Below are 24,964 nucleotides of genomic sequence, written 5' to 3' on the forward strand. Positions count from 1 at the left end.
CTATGACTCAATTCAAAGATTTAAAAATAACGTACAATTCCTAGCATTCAGTATTCCAATGAAACCATAATCTGGATTATTAAATTTTATACATTAGGTTATCGTTAACCAATAAAATAAATATGAATTTCAAATAACTGTGTTGATATAGTACTTATAAAAAACTAAAATTAATATATTTCGAGAAATAATCATTCAAATAAAGGTTGGTCAGACTAAGGCACCTTAAATAAATGCCCATTTGAATTTTATTCACTTCTACGAAAGATGTCATATAATAATGTACGTATGTACATGGAAATATTAGTGTTAATGGAACACACTACTTTTAATGGGACGGTAGATTTATTATAATAGATGATTATTTTATTATGTACATATATCATCAATTCGGACGGTTCGTTATTTTGTATGTATTACTACTGGAAATCAACGTTAATTCCTAATACTATAGAATTTGTATATTTAAAATACATGTATGGAAAGGAATAACTTGAATGTGTGTACAAAATCAGCACTTATAAAATTTTATATTACTATCACAAATTTAGTTTCATAGTCAATTTGCAAGAGACTATCTATGTAGTCTATGAAAAGTTTTCTTATTCTAAGATTTCATAAACACAATATACGTTCAGTCAAAAGAATGATTTTTGTTCATATTCCTTTAAAAGAATTTGTAACAATATCAATGTTAGAATAATTGATTGTTTGAGCCTTTTCCAATTAATGTTGCAAATACATATGTACATTATCACTGACTAGATTAATGGCGATAGTAACTAATTATATACTTTCAAATGCAACTGTAAGATTTATCATAATGATATCTTTTCACAAAGAATAACTTGTGTTGCTCTAGGAGTAAGCGAGTTCCAGCCGAGTTTCCTACCCACCGTGCTAGTAACTACATCAACAATTAAATACGTCCAGATGTTAAGTCAGTAAAGGGCCCCGTTTGGTTCCCTGTGGATGGCAGCGTGGGGCCTAGAGAAGGAGACGGGGGGCTGACGGGTCTCGAACAGGGTACTGCGATAGCTGGTGGGCGCCACGGGGACCACGGAGCTCTTGCGCCTCTTCCACCGTCTCCACGCGGTAGGGCCACTATTGGTACAACCAAACCACAATGCTCACTCCACATTTACATGCACGGCAGTGGTGCACAATGCCCATCATTTAACTAAATGGAAAATAATCACCAATGCTAAGTATTTAAAGAAAGTGATTATTAATTTACAGCAAGACAAAGCCAACTGGTCACTTTTTTAGTTTGTGATAGATATAACAACAAAAAAATACAATTTTGTAATGAAAGAAAAATCTATATTTTGCACAAAGATTTTCAAATCTGGAAGGTCCTCCAAATATTAAAAAAAAAAACTGCAACGAAAAATGAAAATATTTAAAAAATTAGGTTTTATCTATGATAACTTATGTGAAAAAAATCACGGGTCTCGTTGGTATAGTTAGTATGAATGAATACTAGATTATAACCAAGTAATGCATTGATCAATATTTTCCAATTTGAAATGATTTTCTTATAAATAATTTTTGATATACCTAAATCGTTTTATCTTTCTCGTAAATCACTTATTCTAAGGGTGAATATAAAACCTAGCGTGATGAACAGGGAGAAAACATAATACCGTGGTAACAATAATAATTCTTTTCAAATTCCCAATCCCTTTTTGTGGTAAAAGCAAATTTCACACTTAATAAAAAAATGAAGGTTAACTAAACACCTATGATGGAAGTGCACAACAGAGCATGCAAAATAAAAGATAAATATAGGAAATATTACTAAAACAGTGAGGAAATACTACAATATGAGCTACGGATATATTATAGGCATTTAATATCATAATATCATGCAAAACTTTCAATTCTAATGATACACATTGAACATAATATTATGTAATTTGTACAAAATATAATAAAAACACAATACTTAGACAAATTGGTAAAAAATAATTTTGTCGCCGTTGTAATGTTATAAAGAAAATGTGTATTATTCACTACATCGAGGTTCCTCACAGTACCTACCTTATGAGCAAATCTGTTACTTTATGTGAGAGAACTTAGAACACACAATAACATGCTAAGGCCTTTGTGGTAGTGGTTGACGCTTTTGACTTTTAGTTGGGAAGTTGCACAAAGTTAATTCCTGTTGCAGCACAAGAATATCACTCTAGGTGAATGATGACAAAAATGGCTTTAGAACTTTTGCAAGGAATATTGGAAACTAAGGAATTCAAAGGAGTATGTATTGAAAATGTATGTTTGGTAAAGTCAAGTAAAGGATTTGCAAATAAGAGTACTGTGCGTTGGACAAGTCGTTGCAGTTGAAAGTAATAGTATTGTTTTGATATTATTTGCAGGAGATTAACACAAAAAAAAAAGAATGTATTTTTACAAGAAAGCGTTACATAATATATTATGTACAATGATGTATCTCCGAAAAGTGTACGGTTTTATAAAAATTATTATTCAACATGTTTGGAAAACATATCTATAGTATTAATGAATTAGCTTCATTAACAGAAGCCCGTTATTGTAGCTACTTTATATGGATATGTGAAAGAGGGGTATAGTACTGTTTTAATAATGACAATAACAATACTCGGCAGAAAGCATATTGCGATAGGCTATTGGAGGAGGCTTACATTAGGATTTATTTGTCAGTACAACCACCATGATAATATCATTAGAAACATTTTGCTATATTCTATTTTATGGTGATGCAACTTGCGCATAAATGTACACAGCTAGAATAATGTCTTTGTTTAAAACAATTTTTTTTTGGCTGTATTCGAAACGGGTTATTTTTCATCAGTAAATAATCCAAAACAATTATTTTCGGTTACTGGAAATATTCAGTAACTATGTATCATAAATAAGAGTACATATCTATATTTTATAGTCAATGATCACTAAAAAACTTTTTTTAGGATATACATAATAATATCACTGATAAATATAGAAAAGACAATTTAAAAACAAAACATAAATAATGCACACATATTATTTTTAAATTAATTGTCATTTCTTTGTTTGGTTTGTACATAATTTAACATTCGATTACTTTTTTGCAAATTTGGAAAATTGCATTTGTAAAATAGATTGTCTTTCCTATTCTCAATTTTTGAGAAGATTAAAAAATTATCGTGTTTAATAATCAGTGAGTGGTGAGAAAGAAAAAAAACTCACGAATGGCGGTGCTGATTGCTCAGTATCTCCTCAGGGTCGGCTTTGCGGATCTCACTCTCTCTTACAGCCTCCGTCAAACTCTTGAAAGCCGAATTGTGGATTCTAGACCAAAAAAACAAACATTTCATTTCCAAACATTATTGTGTTACAAAAATGAACTTAAGGAACTAGTAAGATAGTAAATAAAATAAAATGTAACAGCGGTGTTAATAAATACCCTGCCAGCATTGTCTGGCATAATAATAAATAACATGTTAATACAACATAAACACAATAAAGATGAAATGTAATACAGAAAAACACATTACAAAACAATGATTTCAAAGATTGATGATGCAAAGGGACGGAATGTTTAATAAACAGAGAAAATAATACATAAATATGCAAAGGGATGGAATGTTTAATATACAGAGAAAATAATACATAAATATGCGGTGAGAAAATAATATAGGGACGGAATGTTTTATATGCAGAAAAAATAATACATAAATATGCAAAGGAACGGAATGTTTAATATACATCGAAAATAATACATACTATGATTATCTCACGATTGGCAAAAATACTACCTACTTAGTACATTCAAAATTCAATTACATTATTTACAGAAACTTGACGCAATGTGATTAGAGAGTTGACAAATCTTAATAGTGCCAACGACCAGACTTCTTATTTTTCTTCACTTGTCTGTTTAGAAGTGGTAGCAACATGGTGATCATCATCAGCGTCAAACTTGGCGTTGCTGGACTTCTCGGAATCTGAGATGATTTCATCTAGGTCAAACTTCACAGAGCTTGTTCGGTTGGAGATTGAGGTAACTTCATCATAGTCCAGCTTCATTTGACTGGGAGCGGTAGATTGGGTTCGGGTCGTTTCATGGTACATAAGACGGATGGTGCTGGGAGCGTCCACCGCTGCCACGAACATGTCCTTCTTGAGCACCAGGCCGCTGGGTGCGGGAGTACGCATGTTGTTAAGGGGAATGCCCAGGTAAGTCTCCTGCCGGCGTTCCTTTGTGTATACGCAACCTGCCATTACGTGCCAGTACGTCCTCAAGAATTGGGGCGTCCACATTAATATAAAACCAAAGGGACAGAAACTGGAAGGGATAAGAGGGAAGGAATTCATTAAGGGTGGATAAAGCTGTATCAATTACCAAGTAAAGGTTTTCAGGAATATATATAGGCACTACACTAATAGCTCAAATGTAACTTCTCCCTCCTTCTCATAAATGATACAGAGTGTTTACAAAGGGGCTTTCAGCGACATGATCACTATGCACATTAATTAATTCAGCACAATACAAAATATTTTAATGAAAAGTTAATCCTATAAATATTAGGTTTTTTTTATTTAATAAATACCAAAGGTTGAATTACACCTGCTGAGTGCTTGTCCGAGTCATTCGCTTTGTTACTCGTTCAAGCAACCTATTGGAGAGTAGAGGTGTTCACATGTATGTAGAAGTGTAGACAGTGGGTGAGTCAGTTTGTTGAAGCGAAGCGCCGAGTTGAGTATGTAGGTGGAGGGGGTTCTTCTCGACCGAGTCATTGGGCCTTGCTTCTATGCACTGTCTCGCCTGAATCACTCGCCGGCTATTATACTGAGTACTGATCACATCGGACGAGCACTCGGCAGGTGTAATTCAGGCATTAATTCTACTTCAATGGATAGAGATTCATGGAGGGAACATTAATGGAAGGGGAAATATTTGCAAACTTGATCATGTTTAAGATGTGCTTCGTGCATCTATTTGTATAAAGAGTGTCTGTGGTAGGCGGCCGCATGGCAGACACAGAGTGGACATCAGGCGGGCGGTATGGATTTGATTTTTATATAAATCTACAGTTTTATTCCGAGATCGATAAAAATTTGCATACTTGACCTTCAAAACAAGAGGAAGGTCACTCTGCATAAAGCCCGGGCAAATCCTGGGACTTTATTAAAGATAAAGATATAATGTAGTTACACTTTGATGGCGACATCGGGGATGAGACTGGCCAGCGGGATGAGGATGAGGCCCATCCAGAAGGCGGGAGACGAGAACACCATCACATCCATCCCCAGGAATACGGCACCAAGGCCCAGAGCCGGCCAGAAATGGCTACAAAATATTAATTCATTATTAGACTCACACAAGTAGTCATATTTATTGTCTATGGTAATTGTGAGTAACTGTCTATGAATTTAAAAGAAGACCCACCTGTAGATGGCAACGAAGATAAACCACATGAGGACTGAGCCCCAGATAGCTATATGGGTCATCCATGTCCAGGAGTTGGTAACTAGGCCGGCCTTGAAGCATACTGTCATCACCACATACTGAAAACATAAATGCAATACATTTGATACTTTTATCAACAAAAAGCAACACAAACATCACAAATACCTATCATATTACATATATCAAAAATACCTTTAAAATTATGAATGACTCTTCCACGGGCATAAATATAGGTTGTCATAATGAGTGCCACCCATGCATGTTACATCATATAAACTGATAATGCAGTGGTAAGGTAGAACGGTCATTCTTTAAGCATACACCTTCCTCAAGTGTAACTTACACATTACAAACTATGAGGCTGCTTCTGTGGCGTAGTGGTGACACACGTTTCTGACAAGCGTGTAAACATATTTTATTTGGATAAATCATTATAAGAAAATGTGTGTACCGTATAAACGAAATTTCCCATGACAAGGTAGCCGCCGTCTTTGCCGTGCCCCCACAGCACGTGGTTCTCCGCCACGTACATGGGTAACCAGAACAGAAACACCGAGTGGATGAGTGCGTTGATCACCCAGATCCAGAACACCTTCACGTTGAACAGCACGCCGCGCTGCGACGGCGCGTATAACCCAGGGTGCTGAAGTAAACACACACACATCACATCATTCATCTTGTTTTCCTATTCCTTTAGCCACTGTCAGAGCTAATATTGTCCACACTGTAACCTTACTGACAAATAATAACAAACCACTCAATCAAAGAACTCTCTAACGTTAAAGACATGTTATCGTTTTCAGAGAATTGTGTATGTTTACCGCTGACTAATCACCAACAGTATTTACTAAAGTACGTACCCAAAAAACACAGGACCTTTTTGATATCTATTTTTCCTCTTTGAGAAAGGTTGGAAAACAATGTAGCCCTTTTTACTCTAGTTCTAGAACTAAACAAATAAAAAGTGCAAGACATTTTTAGAATGAGAAATACCTCCATTTAGAATTGAAATCTTAAGAATAGAGGTGATTCCCAACCTTACTCTCCCGCTCGAGAGGTATATGGTTATATGTATATATATGGTTTGGCCACATTCCATTAGAATAACAATGACAAGTTGTTTGAATAACATTGTCAAATAATACTTCTCTTATTATTTTATAATCTAGGTAAATATTTGGAGCATTGCAATCTTGCAAAACTCAAATAAAGAAAATACGATTTAGGCTATCATGTTTAGTTTTATCTAGGCTGATAATAAATGCCGCAATGCCGTAGGAAATATGGAACCGGAATGAACGTATACAAACATATTATGAAAGTCAAACATCAAATTCAACAGACAGCAATACTATTTTTGTAAATCTAAGCTAACACATCTGGAATATATAAAAAAAGTATTTAAAAGAGAATATTAGATGGACCATATTTATACAAACCTTTAGCATTGTCTCCGCTGAACAAACTTTATCGAATATACCCATTGCAAAAGGAGGCATAGCCGTAAATGCCACGTTGTAGAGACCGATGGTCCATCTCTCGAAAAGAATTTGGCCAGACCTACAAACCATTCATAAATACATTAATCAACGGTAACATTAAATAATTTACAAATTGTAATGCAAATTCATTATTATCGTCATGTCATTTGGCAACGTTCCAGGAAAACCACCAAACCGGCAACTTCACAGAAGAGACCACACAAGAGATTTACTGTGATAGTATATGTATATAGGACCGTTACCACTGTCAAATATAATTTCAGTATGAGATATGCCCTGATGGATTAAATATTTGACAAATTTCATTCTGTTCAATAAAAAAAGAAGATGTACTAACCATCCAGAATAAATAGCGAACCACAATTCGATAACATAAAGGCAGATGTTTTTATAAAAACTGTATAAAATTAGTTTGCACATTCTACTGTAGTTCCAGGCCCCGTGTACCAGGAGGAGTCGTAACAGAAACCGAAACTGAAAAACAAAACACAATTAGCAAAAATATTCAGATGAGATCAAAAGCAAGGACATGTCTGTAGATGACACTGGATTAGTACTAGTACACACCTGCGCTATGCTGTAATCTGATGCACAGACGGCCTGCAGCCCCTCCATGCCAGATATTCCCACCCCCACGGCCGCACGCTGGATCATGGCCACATCGTTGGCGCCATCACCAATGGCCAGGGACACCGACTTGGTGTGTGCAGATACTAGCTCTACTACCTAAAAAATAACATTATTGATTATTATATTAAAAAAGAAAGACAAACATTCCCAGATTACGAATAACCTTACAATATTTGAAAATCTTATATGTACTACCATCGTAATTAGTGGAAAATGTTCCTTGCGTCATGATGGGGGACTCAGTCAGCCGAGGAATTGAACTCACGATGCCTGGGTTGGAGTCAATAGTGAAAACATAATGGGTTATTTGGGAAAATTTTGTAACTTCATTACAAATAATGGGTTATGTGGGGATAACTTTGTAACTTCATTACAAATAATGGATTATGTGGGGATTACTTTGTAAGTTCATTACAAATAATGGATTATGTGGGGATAACTTTGTAAGTTCATTACAAATAATGGATTATGTGGGGATTACTTTGTAAGTTCATTACAAATAATGATATTTCTGGGTTTATTGTCAGTTTCGGGAAATGCTCCAACAGACAAATTGCAAATCTACAAATTACATTCAGCTACTGGGATTGTATTTAGAATGGGTGGAAGTCACGAATCTGTGAAGGAGCATGATCGATGCTGTGGGTTCCTGGACCTAATATGGAAAGCAAAATATTAAGTTACCTCCGCTTTCTGGATGGGGGATACTCGGCAGCAGATGGCCACCTTGCAGGAGATGCAGAGGTCCAGGAACTCCGTCCTCAGGTCACAGCTAAGTGCATATTTCAAAGTCTTTCCGTCTATAATCAGTGCAATATCATTGGCCTTCTTCAGGTTATCGCCTAAGTCGGCATTGTGTCTAAGTATAGTCTCTCTAGTATTCTGGAAGCAAATAAAACATTCATACATTGATACGATGACTGCTGATGAATAACATAAGGTAAGTAAAACAGAGTGAAGCACTTACATCTAAACTATCTTCGTTCAATATTAAAAGGGGCATTCCTTGAGTGATCAGCTTTGCGGAATAACCAATATTGATAGCAGTCTCTTGTTTGTCTCCAGTTAAGATCCAAACGTTTATATCAGCCTTTATCAGTGCTGCTATCGTTTCAGGTACGCCGTCCTAAACAGAAACGTATTATATATTTTAACGTATTATCATTTAAACAGTGGAGACAATATATTTCATTATAAACATTTACTTAGCGCTTCATTATTGCTAACAGCATATACATAATATTATTATGTACACACCAGGTATCCAAGTAAAATGTACACTTTACTCTAGACCGGTCAGTGTTGGAGTGGACATAGCGCTTGGGTCTCACCCGAGCGTCGCGTGTTCAATTCCTCGGCTGGCTAAGTCCTCCATCACAACACAAGCAACATTTTCAGCTTTCTGTGGTGGTAGTAGGAGATTTTCAAACATTGTTGGGTTATTCGTAACCCGGGAATGTTTGTCTTTCTTTTTAAAATTTAAATTAAAAAAAATTAAAAAAACTTGTTCATTCTTACCTGCAATTTATCCTCTATTGCAGTTGCTCCTAAGAGCCTTAAATTATTTTCAATTAACTTAGCAGCTTCCTCTATCTTTTGTTCTCGGTAATTCATTGATGTTCTGGCTTTATGGTAAGTATGCTTCCATTCCTGCAATGCAAAACAATATACATATCAACATGCAAAATAGAAACCAATGGCTAGGTTGGGTAACAATGAGAAGGTTAAGGTAACTTGAACACGACAGCAGCTCTAATAGCAATCCCTATTTGTCTCTGGTTAAGATCCAAACTTTTACATCCGCCTTTGTTAGTGCTGTTATTGTTTCTGATATTCTGGCGTCCTCAACAGAAGAGATAGTGCTGGGCATAGATGTGATGGTGTTTTAAGAATATGGAAGTACCTCGTAGAACTGTAGTGGCACATCAGCCACGGCACAGCACAGCGTGCGCAGGCCCTCGGTGGCAAAGTGCTCCAGGTGGCTGAGAGTGATCTCTCCGTACTTCTGCCCCTGCGTACTCAGTCGCTCATAGATCACAGTGTCGGCGCCCTTACACAGCAGCTTTATCTCTCCTGGAAACATACATTTTAATTTAAATAGAATAGAATCCATTAATTCAGCTGTATTGTTATTATTCAGGTTAAGATGAAGAACTCACCCGTTGGTGTTCTCACAATCACCGACATCCTCTTCCTTGTGGATGTGAACTCGAGCACATTCAATATCTCATATTGTTCGCGGACTCCCATTATAATGATCTCAACAAACTGAGGCGTTCTCGTATCAAAGATAAATCCAAATTTAGAAGCACCGTATACCAAAGCTCGCTCATCTGTAAAAAAAAGTAACGGTTAACTAAAAAAAAAAAATTATTTTTATTTCTTTCATTCAAATACATATTACTATCTATGTACAGGATTTCAATGAACCCAAAACAAACTAGGCTATGCTTGCATTATGGTACTTGATATATATGATTCTATTCCTCGGATGATGCTAATCGGAATTATGAATGTACATATTATATATGATCTCTTGGCATGAACACAAAATATCAGTAAATCAAGATTGTTAAAATTATGAATTGACTGTATGCCAAATGGCATGAAAATTGAAATTAGGATAAAAGTGAATATTTTAGCAGTCAATTGGATAATGGTTCCAAATTTGCTTCCTAATCAGACACATCTTTTGCTATTATATTATATATAATAAGTATAGTACGATCAGTATATTTTCATAATTTGATACAGCAATTTTTACCGGGAGAAGCAGCATGGTAATTAATCTCTCCGTTCTCTTCCTTCTCCGGAATAACTGTGTGGCAAACGGCCAGTAGGACCATGAACTCTTTGATAACAGAAGCAGTGGGGTGGTTCTGCGTCAGGTTCTGGTAGAATAGACACTGTTCCAGCTCCTCGGGTGTGCTGGGCGGGATGTACAGAATCTCGGCTATGGAGCATCGCTTGAACTCCATGACGTTGCGTGTGAGGGTGCCTGTCTTATCGCTGAAGATGTACTTCACCATGCCGAGTTCTTCATTCAGGTTGGAAGTTCTTGCAGCCGCTGGGGTATTGGTTTCGGCATGGTACATTTCCACATCCATCGAAATAAATATAGCCTAGAAAAGGGCAAAGCAAATTATACATTTTGTCGAGAAAGATGAAAAAAAGTATCGGCTATATGAGGAATACTTAAATAACAATAATTAATGTGGGTAATTTATTCACAGCAATTTGACAATACGTATATTTTTTTTTTTTCACGGGGAAATTATTTCCCTCTGGGCCTATGTCATCTTTGGGGATGCTGTGCGGAGGATCTATTTGAGAAGAAGGATTGAAGGAGTGGACGGTTGTGAAGAGACCCATGTTGAAGGAGGGAGTAAACACAGCTGTTGAACTCAAGAATGAGTCGTAGAAATGACCCATTTCATGTGACAAATGTCAACCATGTACAAATGGTGAGCGCACGTTTGGCGTATTTCCCGACTATGCACCGGTGCTGAAGGGATCAATGTCGCCAGTCATGTACAATTCTAATTTATTGAAATTTTAAAAAAAGGCATGTTTAACTCGAAATAATATGACAATAAATAGTTACCTGCATAAATCTAACTATTTCCGCAGTCACTTGAAGTGATATGGGAATCAAATTGTTGTATAAAATTATAAATGTTAGAAGATTGAAGCCAAAATTTTTGTTCACAGTTGCTGTAAGAAAAAACAAAAACATTAGAATTTAAGATCAAGCAAGTATTAAAAAGTAAGCAAGTAAGAAAAAAATAGTATCCAAATGGGTATTGAAACATACCATTTAGGCCAATGTACCAATCGGTGTCCGTCCTGTCTTTGGTCCATATCTCATTAAGGATGGCACTCGCTAAGCAGAGAACAATCAGTATGAAGAACAGCATCAGGATCTGTGTGTTGGTCAGCCTGTCCACGGTGGACCTCTTCAGCGGGGCCTTGGTAGAGTTGCGCATCAGCTTAGAGTCGTGGCCCGTGTAGATGACCAGCCCAAATATCCAGGAGGTGTTCCTCAGCATGGCGCCCCTCAGCAGCATCTGGTCAGGACCCAGGGGTAAAGTTCTGGAATTAAAAGGGACATTTCTTAATACAATACAGTGGTAGAGGCAGAGGCTTCGTGACTTTTGAGTGTATTAGTGATCTAAGATTATAAAATACAACATTATTGATATAATCGAAAATTATATTTATTTAAAAAAAATTATATTTTATATTTGCAAAAATAATTTTAAGCAACCATTAAAATCCTGAAAATATATATTGAAATATTTGGTTACATTTTTGTAAATATTTTTTTTATAGTTTTCGGGTACGACAATGTCTCCTTTTTATTCAATTCTATTACCGTAGCACACTCGGAAGTCACGAGTCACCACTGCCGAGAAGTAATCATATTTGCCTAGTAATAAATTTACACAAATGAAAATGTTAATGTTCGTTTATTCAAAATCTTAAATTTCCAAAAGTTCTTCACTGATTGCTTTGAAATTTTGACACAAGGTTGGATTGGAGTCACAAGTGACATTTTTGCTATTTGATTTTGGGGTGTTATGCCGTGTTGCGCTAACTCCTTCTTTAGCCAACGTTTCGGACAGCATTGCAGTATCAATGTGTTATGATAACACATCTGCCCTGATGATGGACGGACAAAATTTCAAAGTAATCTGTGAAGAACTTTCGAAGATTCAAGATTTTAAACAAATGCAAATTTACATTTTTATTTATATGGATAGATTACATTATGTAGATAAATTTATATCCACTGGAGCAATTTTTGGCACATTATGTTCCGAAAACGTTTAAAGGGATTCATGTCATAACTACCAGGATAATGCCCGTGTTACGGTCAAGTGTAAGTGAAGGGAAAGAAAGCATCAAAATCCCTGTAAAGCATTTTAAAGGTTAATTATCCCATATGTCGCGCACTAATAATGTTATCCAATCTAAAAGATCTACGAACTTCTTGTTGGTCTCCTTGAAGTTCCCGGTGAACTCGTACAGATGGCGGTTGGGCTGCTCGCACATGACGGTGGCGGAGAAGCGGGAGAGATCGCCCGTCTCCAGCAGCCGGGCCGTCTCCGGGTGAGCCTGCCGGATCTTCAGGTTGGTCTCACCGTCCAGGTTGGATGTCTCGATGAAGGATATGGCCTGGGGCTCACTGAAAATTAAATGTTAAGTAACACAGGTTGTTTTAATAGTGGTTTATTTCATCATCTGCCCTGTTCCGTTTCTGTAAAGCAAAATGAGCTTAAGTGTGGTGTGACGTATTTCGGATTGAGAGTTTGTAAGTGAAAGATATTAAATTTTTAATGAAAAGGTGACTAACCTGGAAGACAAGAGAACCAGATCAGCGGGGAAGAAGTCATCCTTCTGCACCTTGCAAATGTCCCCCACCTGGAGGTGCCGCCACTGGATTTTCTGCCACTGCCCGTCTCGAAGGACTTCTATATCTCGGTGGTTTATTTCATCGTCTGCTCTATGCCGTTTCTGTAAAGCGATAAAAATTTGGGTGTGTCATAAATCGAATCGAGAGTTTGCAACTTATTATCTTGTGATATTGTTCACAGAAAATAATTATGTATTACTGAACACCAATAATTTGTGAGAAACCTCTCAAATCAACCCGCTGAATTGAACTAAACACAGTGCTGTGCTCACGTATTTGTAAGATTTTGTTGAAAGTCATGACATTAGAAAAAAATATTAGTAATGAGACTCCAATTTAGATGACTGGTTCTAGTTTTTTAAGTATTTTGTTTTGTATACAGACTTGTAACCACATGAAGTGCCTAAGATTAAAAGATCCCTGTTTACGAAAAGACTAACTTTGTGACGCTTAAGTTCTGGATTCCAATTCCAGAGTAACCTGCCTTTACCACCTAGCCTTTCACGACACAATTAAAAAAATACAGTGGACAGTATACATAAAGCATAAAAAGTGTGTAAATAAGGATGTTTCCAGGAAGGAGTTCAGATTGCTCATTAGCAAGATAACAGAAGTGAGGTGGTAGTTACCCAGTCCTCTGCGATCTCCTTGACGGCACTGACGGTGAGGATGAAGACCAGGGGGGTGAGGGTGGTCCAGCGCCCCGTGGGAGACACGTCGGGGATCTGCTGCAGCAGGGCGATGAGGAGGAAGAAGCAGTTTGAGTAGCGTCGGAACTGCTCAAACAAGAAGCATGGCACGAAGCTCAAGGTGCTGAAATAACAAAAATATTTTTAAAAATTACATATTAAATACAGTCAACAAGTGGAATAAAAAAGGAAATATAAAGATAAATCAAATGAAAAGAGAGAGTAAGCGCACTATATTCTCGTGACTTGGCCTATTTCAGCATAGCCCTTTAAACCTTCTTCACGCATTGTAATTGTCTTGTGACACTTGTAATTGTCTTCTATCTTTATATTTCCTTATTATATTATGAGAATATTTTTTATATTATATGTATATTGTTTATATAATATGTATATTGTTTAGATTATATGTATATTGTTTATATTATATGTATATTGTTTATATTATATGTATATTGTTTAGATTATATGTATACCGTCATTGCTCATCATTTATATATGCTCTCCTTTCACTACCATCTCTGTTTCTTATTTATGTAAAAAATATTGAACTGTTAAAGGACTATTTGTCCGTAAATAAATAAATATCGCTCGCCATACATTACCCATTGGGATTGTATGGTAAGCGATACAGTAAAATAGGCAAAGCCATGATGCGTATAGCGTAATCTGTCAGCCCCATAAATCATACCATTTATAAGTAGAAACATGTGAACACAGTAAATAATGACATCTATATCGTGACATACACTTACGAGTATTGAGTTTACTGAGTTTACTTTGTATCTGTCAACAAAATAAAAGCGAAAACATTTTGAAAAGTCAAGGGTATTTAAATCTTTAGAAAAGGCATTCTAAACATTATGCAATCTGCACAGACAGATTGATCGATAATAAATCATGTCAAATAATAAAACTAGATTATTGAAGTCATTATAACTAATTATTAGCTTGGCGTATACCAGTGCTGAAATTCAGTGTATGCCACAGCTGATCTGAGTTTCAACGTAATGAGCAATGAAAAATACTATTAAATAAATTAATACATAGTATAAAGAACAAAATAACGTAAGATCCAAAATTGTTTAGAATAATAACGACATTGTGTCAATTTGACAAGATTTACATCGACGGTAGAACCGTACCAGCAAGATTGTTACCTGTATTTAGCAGTGGTGATGTGATTGTTGCAGAATTTGGTGGGTTGTGGTCCATTAACGAAGATGATTCTGTGTTCGCTGACTCCGCCCACTCCTTCTGTCGCAGCTGAGGTTGTGGCATCATCCTCATCTAGAAGAAAACACTTCAGTAAGTCACTAACTCAGGTGAAAGGAGACACAAAAAGAGGTTTTTTTAAAATAATTGCATGTCTACCAAGCCAAGTAGATAAATACGTCGGGAGAGATGGTAAAAGATGCATTAAAGTTATATATTTTTTTTTTTTAGTCAAATATCAAAATTTACAATACAAGACCAATGAAATTTGCCACATTTGATTATGTTAGTATGACAAGTTGCAACTTGCCACGCATTGCTTTGGCTCAGTCTGTCCGCCTGTATTGTCTCAGGGAAACAATAGCGCGTGTTGCTTTTACGTCCAACAGATGGTGCTGTTTTTTTTTTAAAGCATGTATGTCCAACAGATGGCATTTAAAAAAAAAAAAATTACCAGTCGCAACTGAAATTTATACAATATAAGTATATTAAAACACACGCGTATTTGAATGCAACATTGTGTCAAAAATTCAAAGCAACCGGTGAAGAACTTTTGAAGATTTAAGATATTGAACAAACGATCATTTACATTATTATCTATATAGATGTGAAGTTTGCCGGAGGGTTCCATGTCAATCTAAACACACACACACATTATTTACATAACCCAAACCAAGAACCTAACAACTAATCAACCATCCCCCCCAACATAAATAGTTGTTTCTTGTACTAATTGAGTTGCAACAAAGTTTTTTTTTAATTAATTCAGGTATATTTAGAAGTATGCGAAGTACAGAAATATTGCCAAATAATAAATGTAATATTACAACGTCAACGGAAGACTACAAAATGAATAAATTAAAACCTAAACCATTAGCTATTCAATGTGCTAAAGTTTGCATGAGATCTACAATTTAAAACGGGCTGAAGTTCAAAAGAATAATATTTAATATTTTTACTTTATTTAAAGCCCTTTTTAAAGGTTATAGAAATTAATAGCGAAACTTGTTTGAGCAATTTGACAAAAGGTAAACTTTATTTTCTTTTAGCGAGATAGTAATTCCAACAGATAATACCAAAACTGTCATAACTCTCCGTTTTCTTAACATTTGTTTTGGAGAGTTTCCCCATCACCGTTTTCAAATAATATTTATCTTGACTTCGAAAGGGATAATAATCGTCTTGTAAAATTAATATGAAGATCTTCCACATCCTTGGGGTCTAAAATAATAATAAACAATGTAAAGAAATGGTCAAAACTATACAATCGAATTTCTTAGTTTGCTTGCTCCGCTACTGCTAAATATGCCCAAATTATTAAAGTAACATTTCCTTTCAACAGTACAAGAAACAACGATAAACTTGTTGAATTCCGTTGCACGCTTAATACACAAAAAAATGTATAAATATCACTTGGTTTCAACTTAATTACCACAAGAAATAACCATTTATGTGCTGGGAGATGATAAAAGAAGCATTAAGTTGTTCCTTTTTTCTCAATCAAAGATATGTTTGAAGGTTAAGAAAATTATTTTGTGCATGTTTCTTAAACCCCGACTTAAATTGTTGTCTGCATTAGATATTTAAGTTAATATCTAATGTTGCTTGTTTTTTAAGTGTTTTTTTTTTAAATTGCCTTAGCATGCAGAGGAATACGACAAGTTTACCCTAATCAGAACCAATGTATCTTTTACTATCTTCCCCGACGTAAATATTTGTTCCTTGTAGTAATTAATTTGAAATAAAGTGTTATATAATGTGTGTGAGTTAAGAAGTAAGCGGAGCAAAGAAACTTAACCTCGAATTTAATCTACTACTTTCATAAAAAAAGGATAAATAGAAAAACTAAAATAAGTTATGAGAGGGATAACATAGAATTCAACTCATATTACTAACAAAAGTACCTACCTACATCAGAAAACTTAAATGCAGCTGAGAAAAAGCTCAATAACCTAACAAAAAAATTGTAACTTGGGATACTTAGGTTTTCAAAAATTATTATCAATGTTCAAAACTACAATACTGCTAAAGAGCATAAATAAAAAGCAATGTCTTTGTTGTTATCTGACATTTCTAAAAACAAAAAAGCAAAAGTCACTTGGACATTCAAATTTCGAATTCTTATTTTCAATCCAATTCATATTTCTTAAGAAGTAGGTACTTACCCATAATATAAATATGCTAGGTATATTAGTCCCAGTTAGAGATCATACATGACATCCAGAGATGTGCTTTATTTCAAATAAATCCATTTTAAATGCTTTTCTAAAAAACATTTTGCATTTTAAATGCTTTCCTCAATGCATTATCCATTTTAAATGCTTTTTTGCAACATTCTTCCTACTATCTCCACTCATCTTTTTTTCATAAGCCCCAAATATCAGTCGGTCCTCAACCTCGCTATGAGAGATAATTTACATTTGTCAAGTTGCTCCCTGGTAGGAGCCCTGGCAATTGAGTGATACCATTACAAAAAATACTGATTCAAATAGGTACTGAACATGGGGCCATGACGCTGTAATATTAAATGTTAGATAGCAGTTTCTATGTTTTTACGTTGGCAACATTAGTCCCGCGCAAATTTTTTGTGTTTTCATAATCTGTAGTCGTGGTGTTTATGGATTTACCATCATGTAATATGTTTATTTTACATTGATGTCCATTATTAAATGACAAAATTGTTTAAAAATTCTATAATTATTTTAATTGTTTGACCTGAGAAACCATTTTGCATTTTCAATGCATTTTGAAAATAGGTATTTTGCATTTTGCATTTGAAATGCATTTCTAAAACCCCTTTTGCATTTTCAAATATAAAAGTTTTGACCCATTTCCATTTTGCATTTCAAATGGTTTTGGGTACCCATTTTGCACATCTCTAATGACATCATAGTTCTCATATTATTATCTTCTGTCTTTTTCGATTTCAAACAAGGCTCGTGAGAAGGAAGAGGACGAATGTTGATGACGTTCGTAAGAGCTCTTGCTGGGACTAGTTTACAATAAACTTTACTGTTAAAAAAGTACCAATTTTTTTTTGTTATTTCTCTAAAATGTAAGTAAGTGCCTATCTAAACAACAAACTATTTTTATTGTTTGCGAGAAACAAACGGACTCCGTGGACGGAGGGGTAAGGCTTTCGACTAGCAAGCCAGAGGTAGCGGGTTCAAATCTTGGTGTGTGCAAGTATATTTTATATTATGATTTTTTTTGTTATTTCACAATTTACTTATTTAAAAAAATAATATATATTAAATCTACAGCACCTTCCAAAGTGAAAGATACTCTCAGTATCGCCCTGGTGTAAGTCCACCATTCAGAATTGAAACATTGCTTGAAATGGCTTTGGCCGTGTTTGGTGACCACATCTGAATATCCAGGTACTTCCCCACCTTCCCCTTCCCCATCTCATTCCCCTCCCGATTACCTTCAGTCTCACAACATACCCCAATTGGGGATGCCATAGTCTCACTGGCTCCAACTGGTCCCAACCATCTGGAGCCAGTGAAATAGTAATTTAAATAAATCATAATTATTAACTAAATAAAATACCTTTTTCCATCATTTTAAATTTACTTTATGGCAGCATTTAATAATAAAAATAATAAATTGTTTACCACTATTTTAATAAAAATTATTTATCCCTGTAATATTGTATCCTGATGAAGCAAACTTGTGTTCAGAAACATGTACTTAGATAAAAAATTATTAAATAGTGGTTAACTTTATTTTTATTTAAATAAATTACTAGAAAAAATTTATTAGCTAGGCCATAACATATTGTTCTAAAAAAATAACTGAATACAAAAACCGCATTTCTTGAAAATTATACATCCCCAAAGACGTAAATGTCGACATAGTAAATAGCGACTCGGTGTCGCCCAGTTAACTCGGTTGGCGCTCTTTTATTACAAAACAAATGAGGTCTGCGCGGGCTTTTATAGGTATCGCCATAAGGACAGCAGTAACTTTCCAGGAACAATATAAATTTAATAGCCAGTTCACGGCTTTTCCCCATTATTTATAATTGTGTATCCATGATCTACGAACCTGAGAGATTGAGTCATAATAGTGAAACAATAAGGTCAAATTAAAGCCCTATTTACAAAAGGAGTTCTCATGCAATTTTCACCATCCTTACTTTTCGTGGAATCTTCTAGTCTCCTAAAGTTTACATCGCATTTTTGCGATGAAGAAAACTGGTCAGCAGTATTTAATTCTACGAATTTGTATCCACCCCAGCTATCTGCATGCAAACTGAACACACTAGATTCCGCTGCACATGCTTAGATAAAGTTAAAAAAACGAATCCTTGAAAATAAGAACTTATTACATCATAAAAAGTATAAAATTGAAATATTTCCGGTGTAAAAATGAACAACTCGAAAACAGTTTAATTGGGGTGAAAATAGTCAATAAATGGTTCTCGTAGCGGAGGTACATAAACCCACCTCTTGTACTAACTCTCGTTTATACTTCGATTCCAGTATTTATTAATACATGAATACAAATAAAATAATATGTATCTGCATAATTGATGAAGGTACTTATTAATATTACTGTAATTATAATATTACTAGAACGGTTACCTTTAATTAGCGCTATTCAGCGTGTAAATAACTGAATATAAAAATTTCTCAATAGCGAAAACTGGAGTGATACATTTGAAAGCTCGAGGAATGCGAATATGAACTTTATTTACAAACAAAACTATATATTATTAACCCGGCTCTATGAACCTGTTCTCACTTTATTTCAAAATTTAAAGAGATCAAATTTGTCAATAATTTTGGGTATTAAACCCGGCATTAATGAGATGAAAAAAATCTGTCGCCATTAGTTAGTAAGGGTTTAGTTTTCATTAAATAAATAAAAAATCAAGACACTTTGTTAGTTTAATAACTACTTTAAAACTTACACCGTTGTAAGATTACTACTTTAAAACTTACACACTTGTAAGATAAAGACTACTTTAAAACTTACAACTTGTAAGATAACGACTACTTTAAGACTTACAAACTTGTAAGATAAAGACAGCTTTAAAACTTGCACATTTGTAAGATAGTGACTTCTAAAAACTTACACACTTGTAAGATAATGACTACTTTAAAACTTGCAAACTTGAAAAATAGTTTCATCTTTAAAACTTACACACCTTTAAGATAATGACTATTTTCAAACTTGCACACTTGTAAGATACTGACTACTTTAAAACCAACAAACTTGTAAATGCTATGTATACCTATATAAATTGTATCGTCATGAAAAATATCTCCCTTCTACATATTCGTGACGGATTCTCTACAAAATCAGGACGAGAAAAAGTAAAACTCATTTCTTTCAATGCTATTTATGCCATTGACAGGCGTTCTGTATACAAATCTGATAACGTATTTTAAAAAAAGCAACACGTACAGACTTAGAATATTTTCTTCTAACACTATTGGTGAAAAAATCTAATCTAATCGGTCTAGTTTTAGATGAAAAAACAGGGGGATACAAAACTTTGACTTTGACGATTTCAGGGTGAGCTGCAGTTGTCTCTTTCACTCAGTATTCTGGGAAGGAAGGCAAGTGAGCAAGGGATAGCAAAAGTTTTGTAACATACCTGTTATTAAAAAAATTCGGCGCCCGCGTTTCCTTACATGTTGTTTAGGTAGTACTTACTAGTTAATTAGTTAAAAAGTAGTTATTTATATATATTATTGACGAAATCTTAATTTTTTTCTAGAATAAATAACTTTATCAGCTAATAAACATTAAACAATTTTACGTTCGTACTAAAATGATAACAGTTAGGAAATAGTAAGTTTTTATATCTAAATCTCCACGGATTAAAATGGTTTGACGCCGTATTGTCAGTTCGTGACATAAAATGACGCTGGAGTTTCATGAGAATACAAACATCATGCTTTGGATTACACATGCAATATAAATGCGCAATACAAAAAAAAGATTTCTTCGATTAGTAATAATTATAAACCAATGATTCATTAGAATACAGCTATAGGTATCTGATAAAATTGTGATTTCAGAAAAAAACAATAATAAAATATATATTTTTTAAATTTCGACCATTTTATTCAAGTACCGCACACAGCCCGAACTGCTCCAAACCTCTCACTGGTTACAATGCACTACGTCGTGTAATATTTTAAATTGAGCCGATATCAATAACAACCCTTACGTAGATGGCGATAAGGTTTAAATTCCCGCTTAACACCGTCCGCCTGTTTTGATTTATGCAAGAAAAAAACATGGCCAAAAAGTGCCTTTTATTTTATTTTGTGGATGTTCAGGCATAAATATTAATTTTTTTTTCGATCATTTTATAAATAACTTAATTTGCCACATTATACAATAAAATCATAACCGAAAATGGGATCGTAATTAGGAGATTTTGAACTTTAAAGCAGTTTTCATAGGCCTTTACATTATTTTTTTCTGAGCTTATAAAAAGACTTTCTAAAAAAATCGATTATTTCAAAGGCCAAGATGTATTCTACTCGCAGTATTTAATAAAATCATCTGAAACATATCTAGGCGACCAAATTTTCAAACCAAAAATATATGATTTTGCTTTACTACGTATGGCATCGCCTTAAGCTAGTGAGACGATATCCTCCCCAAATGGGGTAGGCTGAAGGTAATGGGGAGGGAAAGAAGATGGGGAAGTCAATTCACAGTTCATATTTAGTAATAATATTAGTCCTTGCGTATTCAAAGAAGTAGGAACCATAAAGACAAATATAAATTGACGAAATTATCCAGAATTCCACGACGAACACAACTCCACGAATAACACATCACTTAAAGAAGCCGAACAGTGAAGATAACGCACCTGGGTTGACATCTTTCATTTCCATATTGATATCACCGGTCCAGCAGCGATAGTAGTTGACGTGTTTGCACGCAAACCAGCGACGCGGGCGTAGGGACCCTCGCAAACGAAGCGGACGACGAGTGGAAGAGCGACAAATCCATCGCAGCCACTGGCCAAAAGCAAAACCCATCAATTACCTTATATTTATTACAAGGTACACAGAATGGGCGGGCCCTACAGAGAGTACGCACTGGATTATCAAACCACGATAAGGCTCACCTTTGTGACGGCTTATCTTATCGGCCAGCATAAAACACGGTCTGCGGTGTTACACAAACGCTATCGAGGAACGGCTGTTAATATGATCAGCTGTCCCTAAATGTGGCAGAATGATCCAACTTCCCGCATAAGCTTGTACCAACAACCGACTTGGCATTGGTAGTTGTTTCAGTTTTCCGAATCTCGTGCCAAAGTGTTCCAATAACTCTTCAAAGGGCTTTCGGAATGGTGAAAATGTTGACACTACTTTAAAAACTCGAAAATGAATATGAATCTTTATGAATCGTAACTCGTAACATCTACATGTACCTACGGATGAAGCTCGAAAGAGTTTGAATCGTAATAATGTTTTATGCTAGAGTGATAAAATTGGTGGTTAACCCAGACGAATAAAAACATTATCAGAAAGGTTAACACGGTTAACTGAGTATTTACCTTAGATCAATTAAGAGAGAAGGTAGGTTACTGAGACAACGCACGTGGTTTCACTGAACTAGAGCTAGTGGACATACTTGAGATTTAGTGCGTTTGGTGTAGCGCATATTATGTTCGTTGCCTGCAATGCCTTCCTGTGCTTTTGAGAGGTACACAAATCATTATCGAACAAAAACCAAATCTGATGGAGTTTGCACTCAAAAATAGCTTATTATTTCAATAAATACAATTATTCACAATGTCTAGTAAAATAAAGTGAGATCGCGAAACCACATATCTAACCTCGCCGCTGGTATCGAGATGCACGCATACAAAAACGACGTGCGACCCGTACACATATACAGGGTGTATCGGCACGTACCCGACAAACTTTAACCAGCTATTCCTTAGCATATTTGGAGTAAAAAATCTTACGTGCACTTTGCTGTCCGGTAACGTTTTTTTTAATAAAAAATTTATTATTCATATTTTCACCACATGTCACCACTGTTTTATCCTTTGTCAAAGTTTGAAAACCCATCTGGCAAATATTTTATTCGAATTCCGTTGAATAATGCACGTGTGTACCTATATTGGCGCACTTCTACAATCACAACGAAATGGCACGGCACCATTCGTCTCATTTTTAACTATTATTATTTAGTGTGTGGGAAAGAGCGAAGACGCTTTTTGACATACTTGCTTATAACAGCTGTTGAACACGAAACGCAATGCCAATGACAGTGATGTAGTGTGGAAATTTTATTTTTTTTTGTTTTTAATTGAAAAATAATGCTACCGGACAGCAAAGTGCACATAACATTTTTTACTCCAAATGTGCTAAGGAATAGCTGGTTAAAGTTTGTCGGGTTAGTGCCGATACACCCTGTATAATCTTTGAATGGCTATCCCAATCTTATGCGTTCCGTTTGTTTGCTATCAAAGCATTGTAATATATAACTATTTCATTCATTCACACAAGTTGAATGGCGATTCTTTTTTGTGCGTTTCGTTATTCGCTTTGCATCTAGAAACAAGACCGTGTTATATTTTTTGTTTGATTAGTATGAACATAACACGCATTTGAATTTTTGTCAATGGTACTCTTCCGCTTTAACTCGAACAAGTAGTGCAGACACTCAAGTCTGAAGATCAAGGACGTCCCGAGTGAGTGAAGCTAGCTAATCTCAAAACCGCATCAATTTCATCAACAAATTGACAGTTAGACACGCACTTTTTGACCCTGTCAGATGTTTCTCCGTGACGCTGTTGCTAAACCAATATTTAAGAAATTCTAGTAACGTTAATACCTAACACGAATCTGAAAATACCGATGTATTTTTGGCCTCTATAAAACCGCTACCAAACGGTACATAATTTTTCACGCTATTTTTTCATTAGCAGCATCAGTTGACAGTTGTTGACAGAAGTTCCGGATTTTTTCCGGCTGAATTATCGTTTTCATTAAATTTATTCCTGGTAAATATTTATTTTTAAGATTTCGGGTCTTATGCATAAGGCAGAATTTTGATTATTTTTTCAGTGTATTTTTCAATCGCACTGTAGCATATTATGATATGAATAACACAATCAGGTTTATTACTACTAAAACACTGTTGAGGGTTATTGATATTGATAAAAATAAGATAATGAGAGATTATAACGTGAGGTGGATTCCCGTCGAGGCTAAAATAGAAAGAGTGATTCGGCAACTAACGAAAATAATCACAATTACATATTGAGTGTAATCTAGACACTATTATTAGTTGGCTAAGTTCAACACATGTCATGTTGTCGGTGCTGTCACTCTTTAAGTTATCGGTCGCTCTTTAATGTCGCACGGAGAAAACTTACTGATATAAAATATTGTTAAATATTAAGAATCTATTCAAATTATACGTAATTCGGTTAAAAACAGGACAATGAATTGATAGTTTTTTCTCATTATACAATATCAGGGCAAATGCAGGTGCGTAAACGCGTGTTCCGATATATTAAGGACGTACTAAAAAATAAACAGGATTTTAATAAATCAGCAATATTCATTTTCCTAAGTGCGTGGGGGATGTTTCTAATGTACGAACAACTGTCATCCACTAAAAATTTTCAATTCGTTTCTAAATTCAACTGTCTTATTTTTCGGCTGACTGGATTTCCATCGTAAGAAAATGGCCTCTGTTAAAAAAATAATGTATGGGTATCTGGTAAAAAAGAGACCCCTATTCGTGTACTAGATATGATTTGTTATACCCAATTAACATTTTGTACGTAAAGTAAAGAAAGTTCTAAATAAGAGCTTATTTTTGTTTTGTATAAATTGTAATTGTTCATAAATAATAAAACTTACATAATTAAATATTTAAAAAAAAAAATAAGATCATAAATGTATAATACTTTATTAATAAATATACTATTAAATGTAGCTCACTTTGTGGATATCCAACAATCAAATTAAATAATATAACTTAAGTAAGCCTACCGTAATATTTTCCCAATCCCTAGCAACGCCTCCACCCCCGCTTCGACACCTAATATATATGTTCAGCCGTAATTTTGAATATTATT

The 24,964-nt window shown here is 34.9% G+C and overlaps 1 protein-coding gene across 1 annotated transcript in view; it reads right to left on the minus strand.

The window, feature by feature from the left end:
* Positions 1 to 5,172: 5,172 nt before the first annotated feature.
* The window catches only part of ATP8A (ATPase phospholipid transporting 8A1), a 66,403-nt gene continuing 46,611 nt past the window's right edge, over positions 5,173 to 24,964 (minus strand). The window contains exons 3-17 of the mRNA XM_089632236.1: positions 14,829 to 14,958; positions 13,609 to 13,792; positions 12,920 to 13,080; positions 12,554 to 12,751; positions 11,378 to 11,655; positions 11,168 to 11,277; positions 10,328 to 10,685; positions 9,723 to 9,896; positions 9,467 to 9,636; positions 8,531 to 8,689; positions 8,248 to 8,445; positions 7,501 to 7,659; positions 5,883 to 6,074; positions 5,411 to 5,529; positions 5,173 to 5,311 (exon numbers count right to left, since the gene is read on the minus strand). Coding sequence (XP_089488362.1) covers positions 5,173 to 5,311; positions 5,411 to 5,529; positions 5,883 to 6,074; positions 7,501 to 7,659; positions 8,248 to 8,445; positions 8,531 to 8,689; positions 9,467 to 9,636; positions 9,723 to 9,896; positions 10,328 to 10,685; positions 11,168 to 11,277; positions 11,378 to 11,655; positions 12,554 to 12,751; positions 12,920 to 13,080; positions 13,609 to 13,792; positions 14,829 to 14,958 — 2,729 coding nt within the window. The remainder of the gene's footprint in view (positions 5,312 to 5,410; positions 5,530 to 5,882; positions 6,075 to 7,500; positions 7,660 to 8,247; positions 8,446 to 8,530; positions 8,690 to 9,466; positions 9,637 to 9,722; positions 9,897 to 10,327; positions 10,686 to 11,167; positions 11,278 to 11,377; positions 11,656 to 12,553; positions 12,752 to 12,919; positions 13,081 to 13,608; positions 13,793 to 14,828; positions 14,959 to 24,964) is intronic.

This window comes from Hesperophylax consimilis, chromosome 5 (genome assembly GCF_061612785.1).
Source record: "Hesperophylax consimilis isolate HC1 chromosome 5, BYU_Hcon_1.0, whole genome shotgun sequence".
Classification (NCBI taxonomy): Eukaryota; Metazoa; Arthropoda; class Insecta; order Trichoptera; family Limnephilidae; genus Hesperophylax; species Hesperophylax consimilis.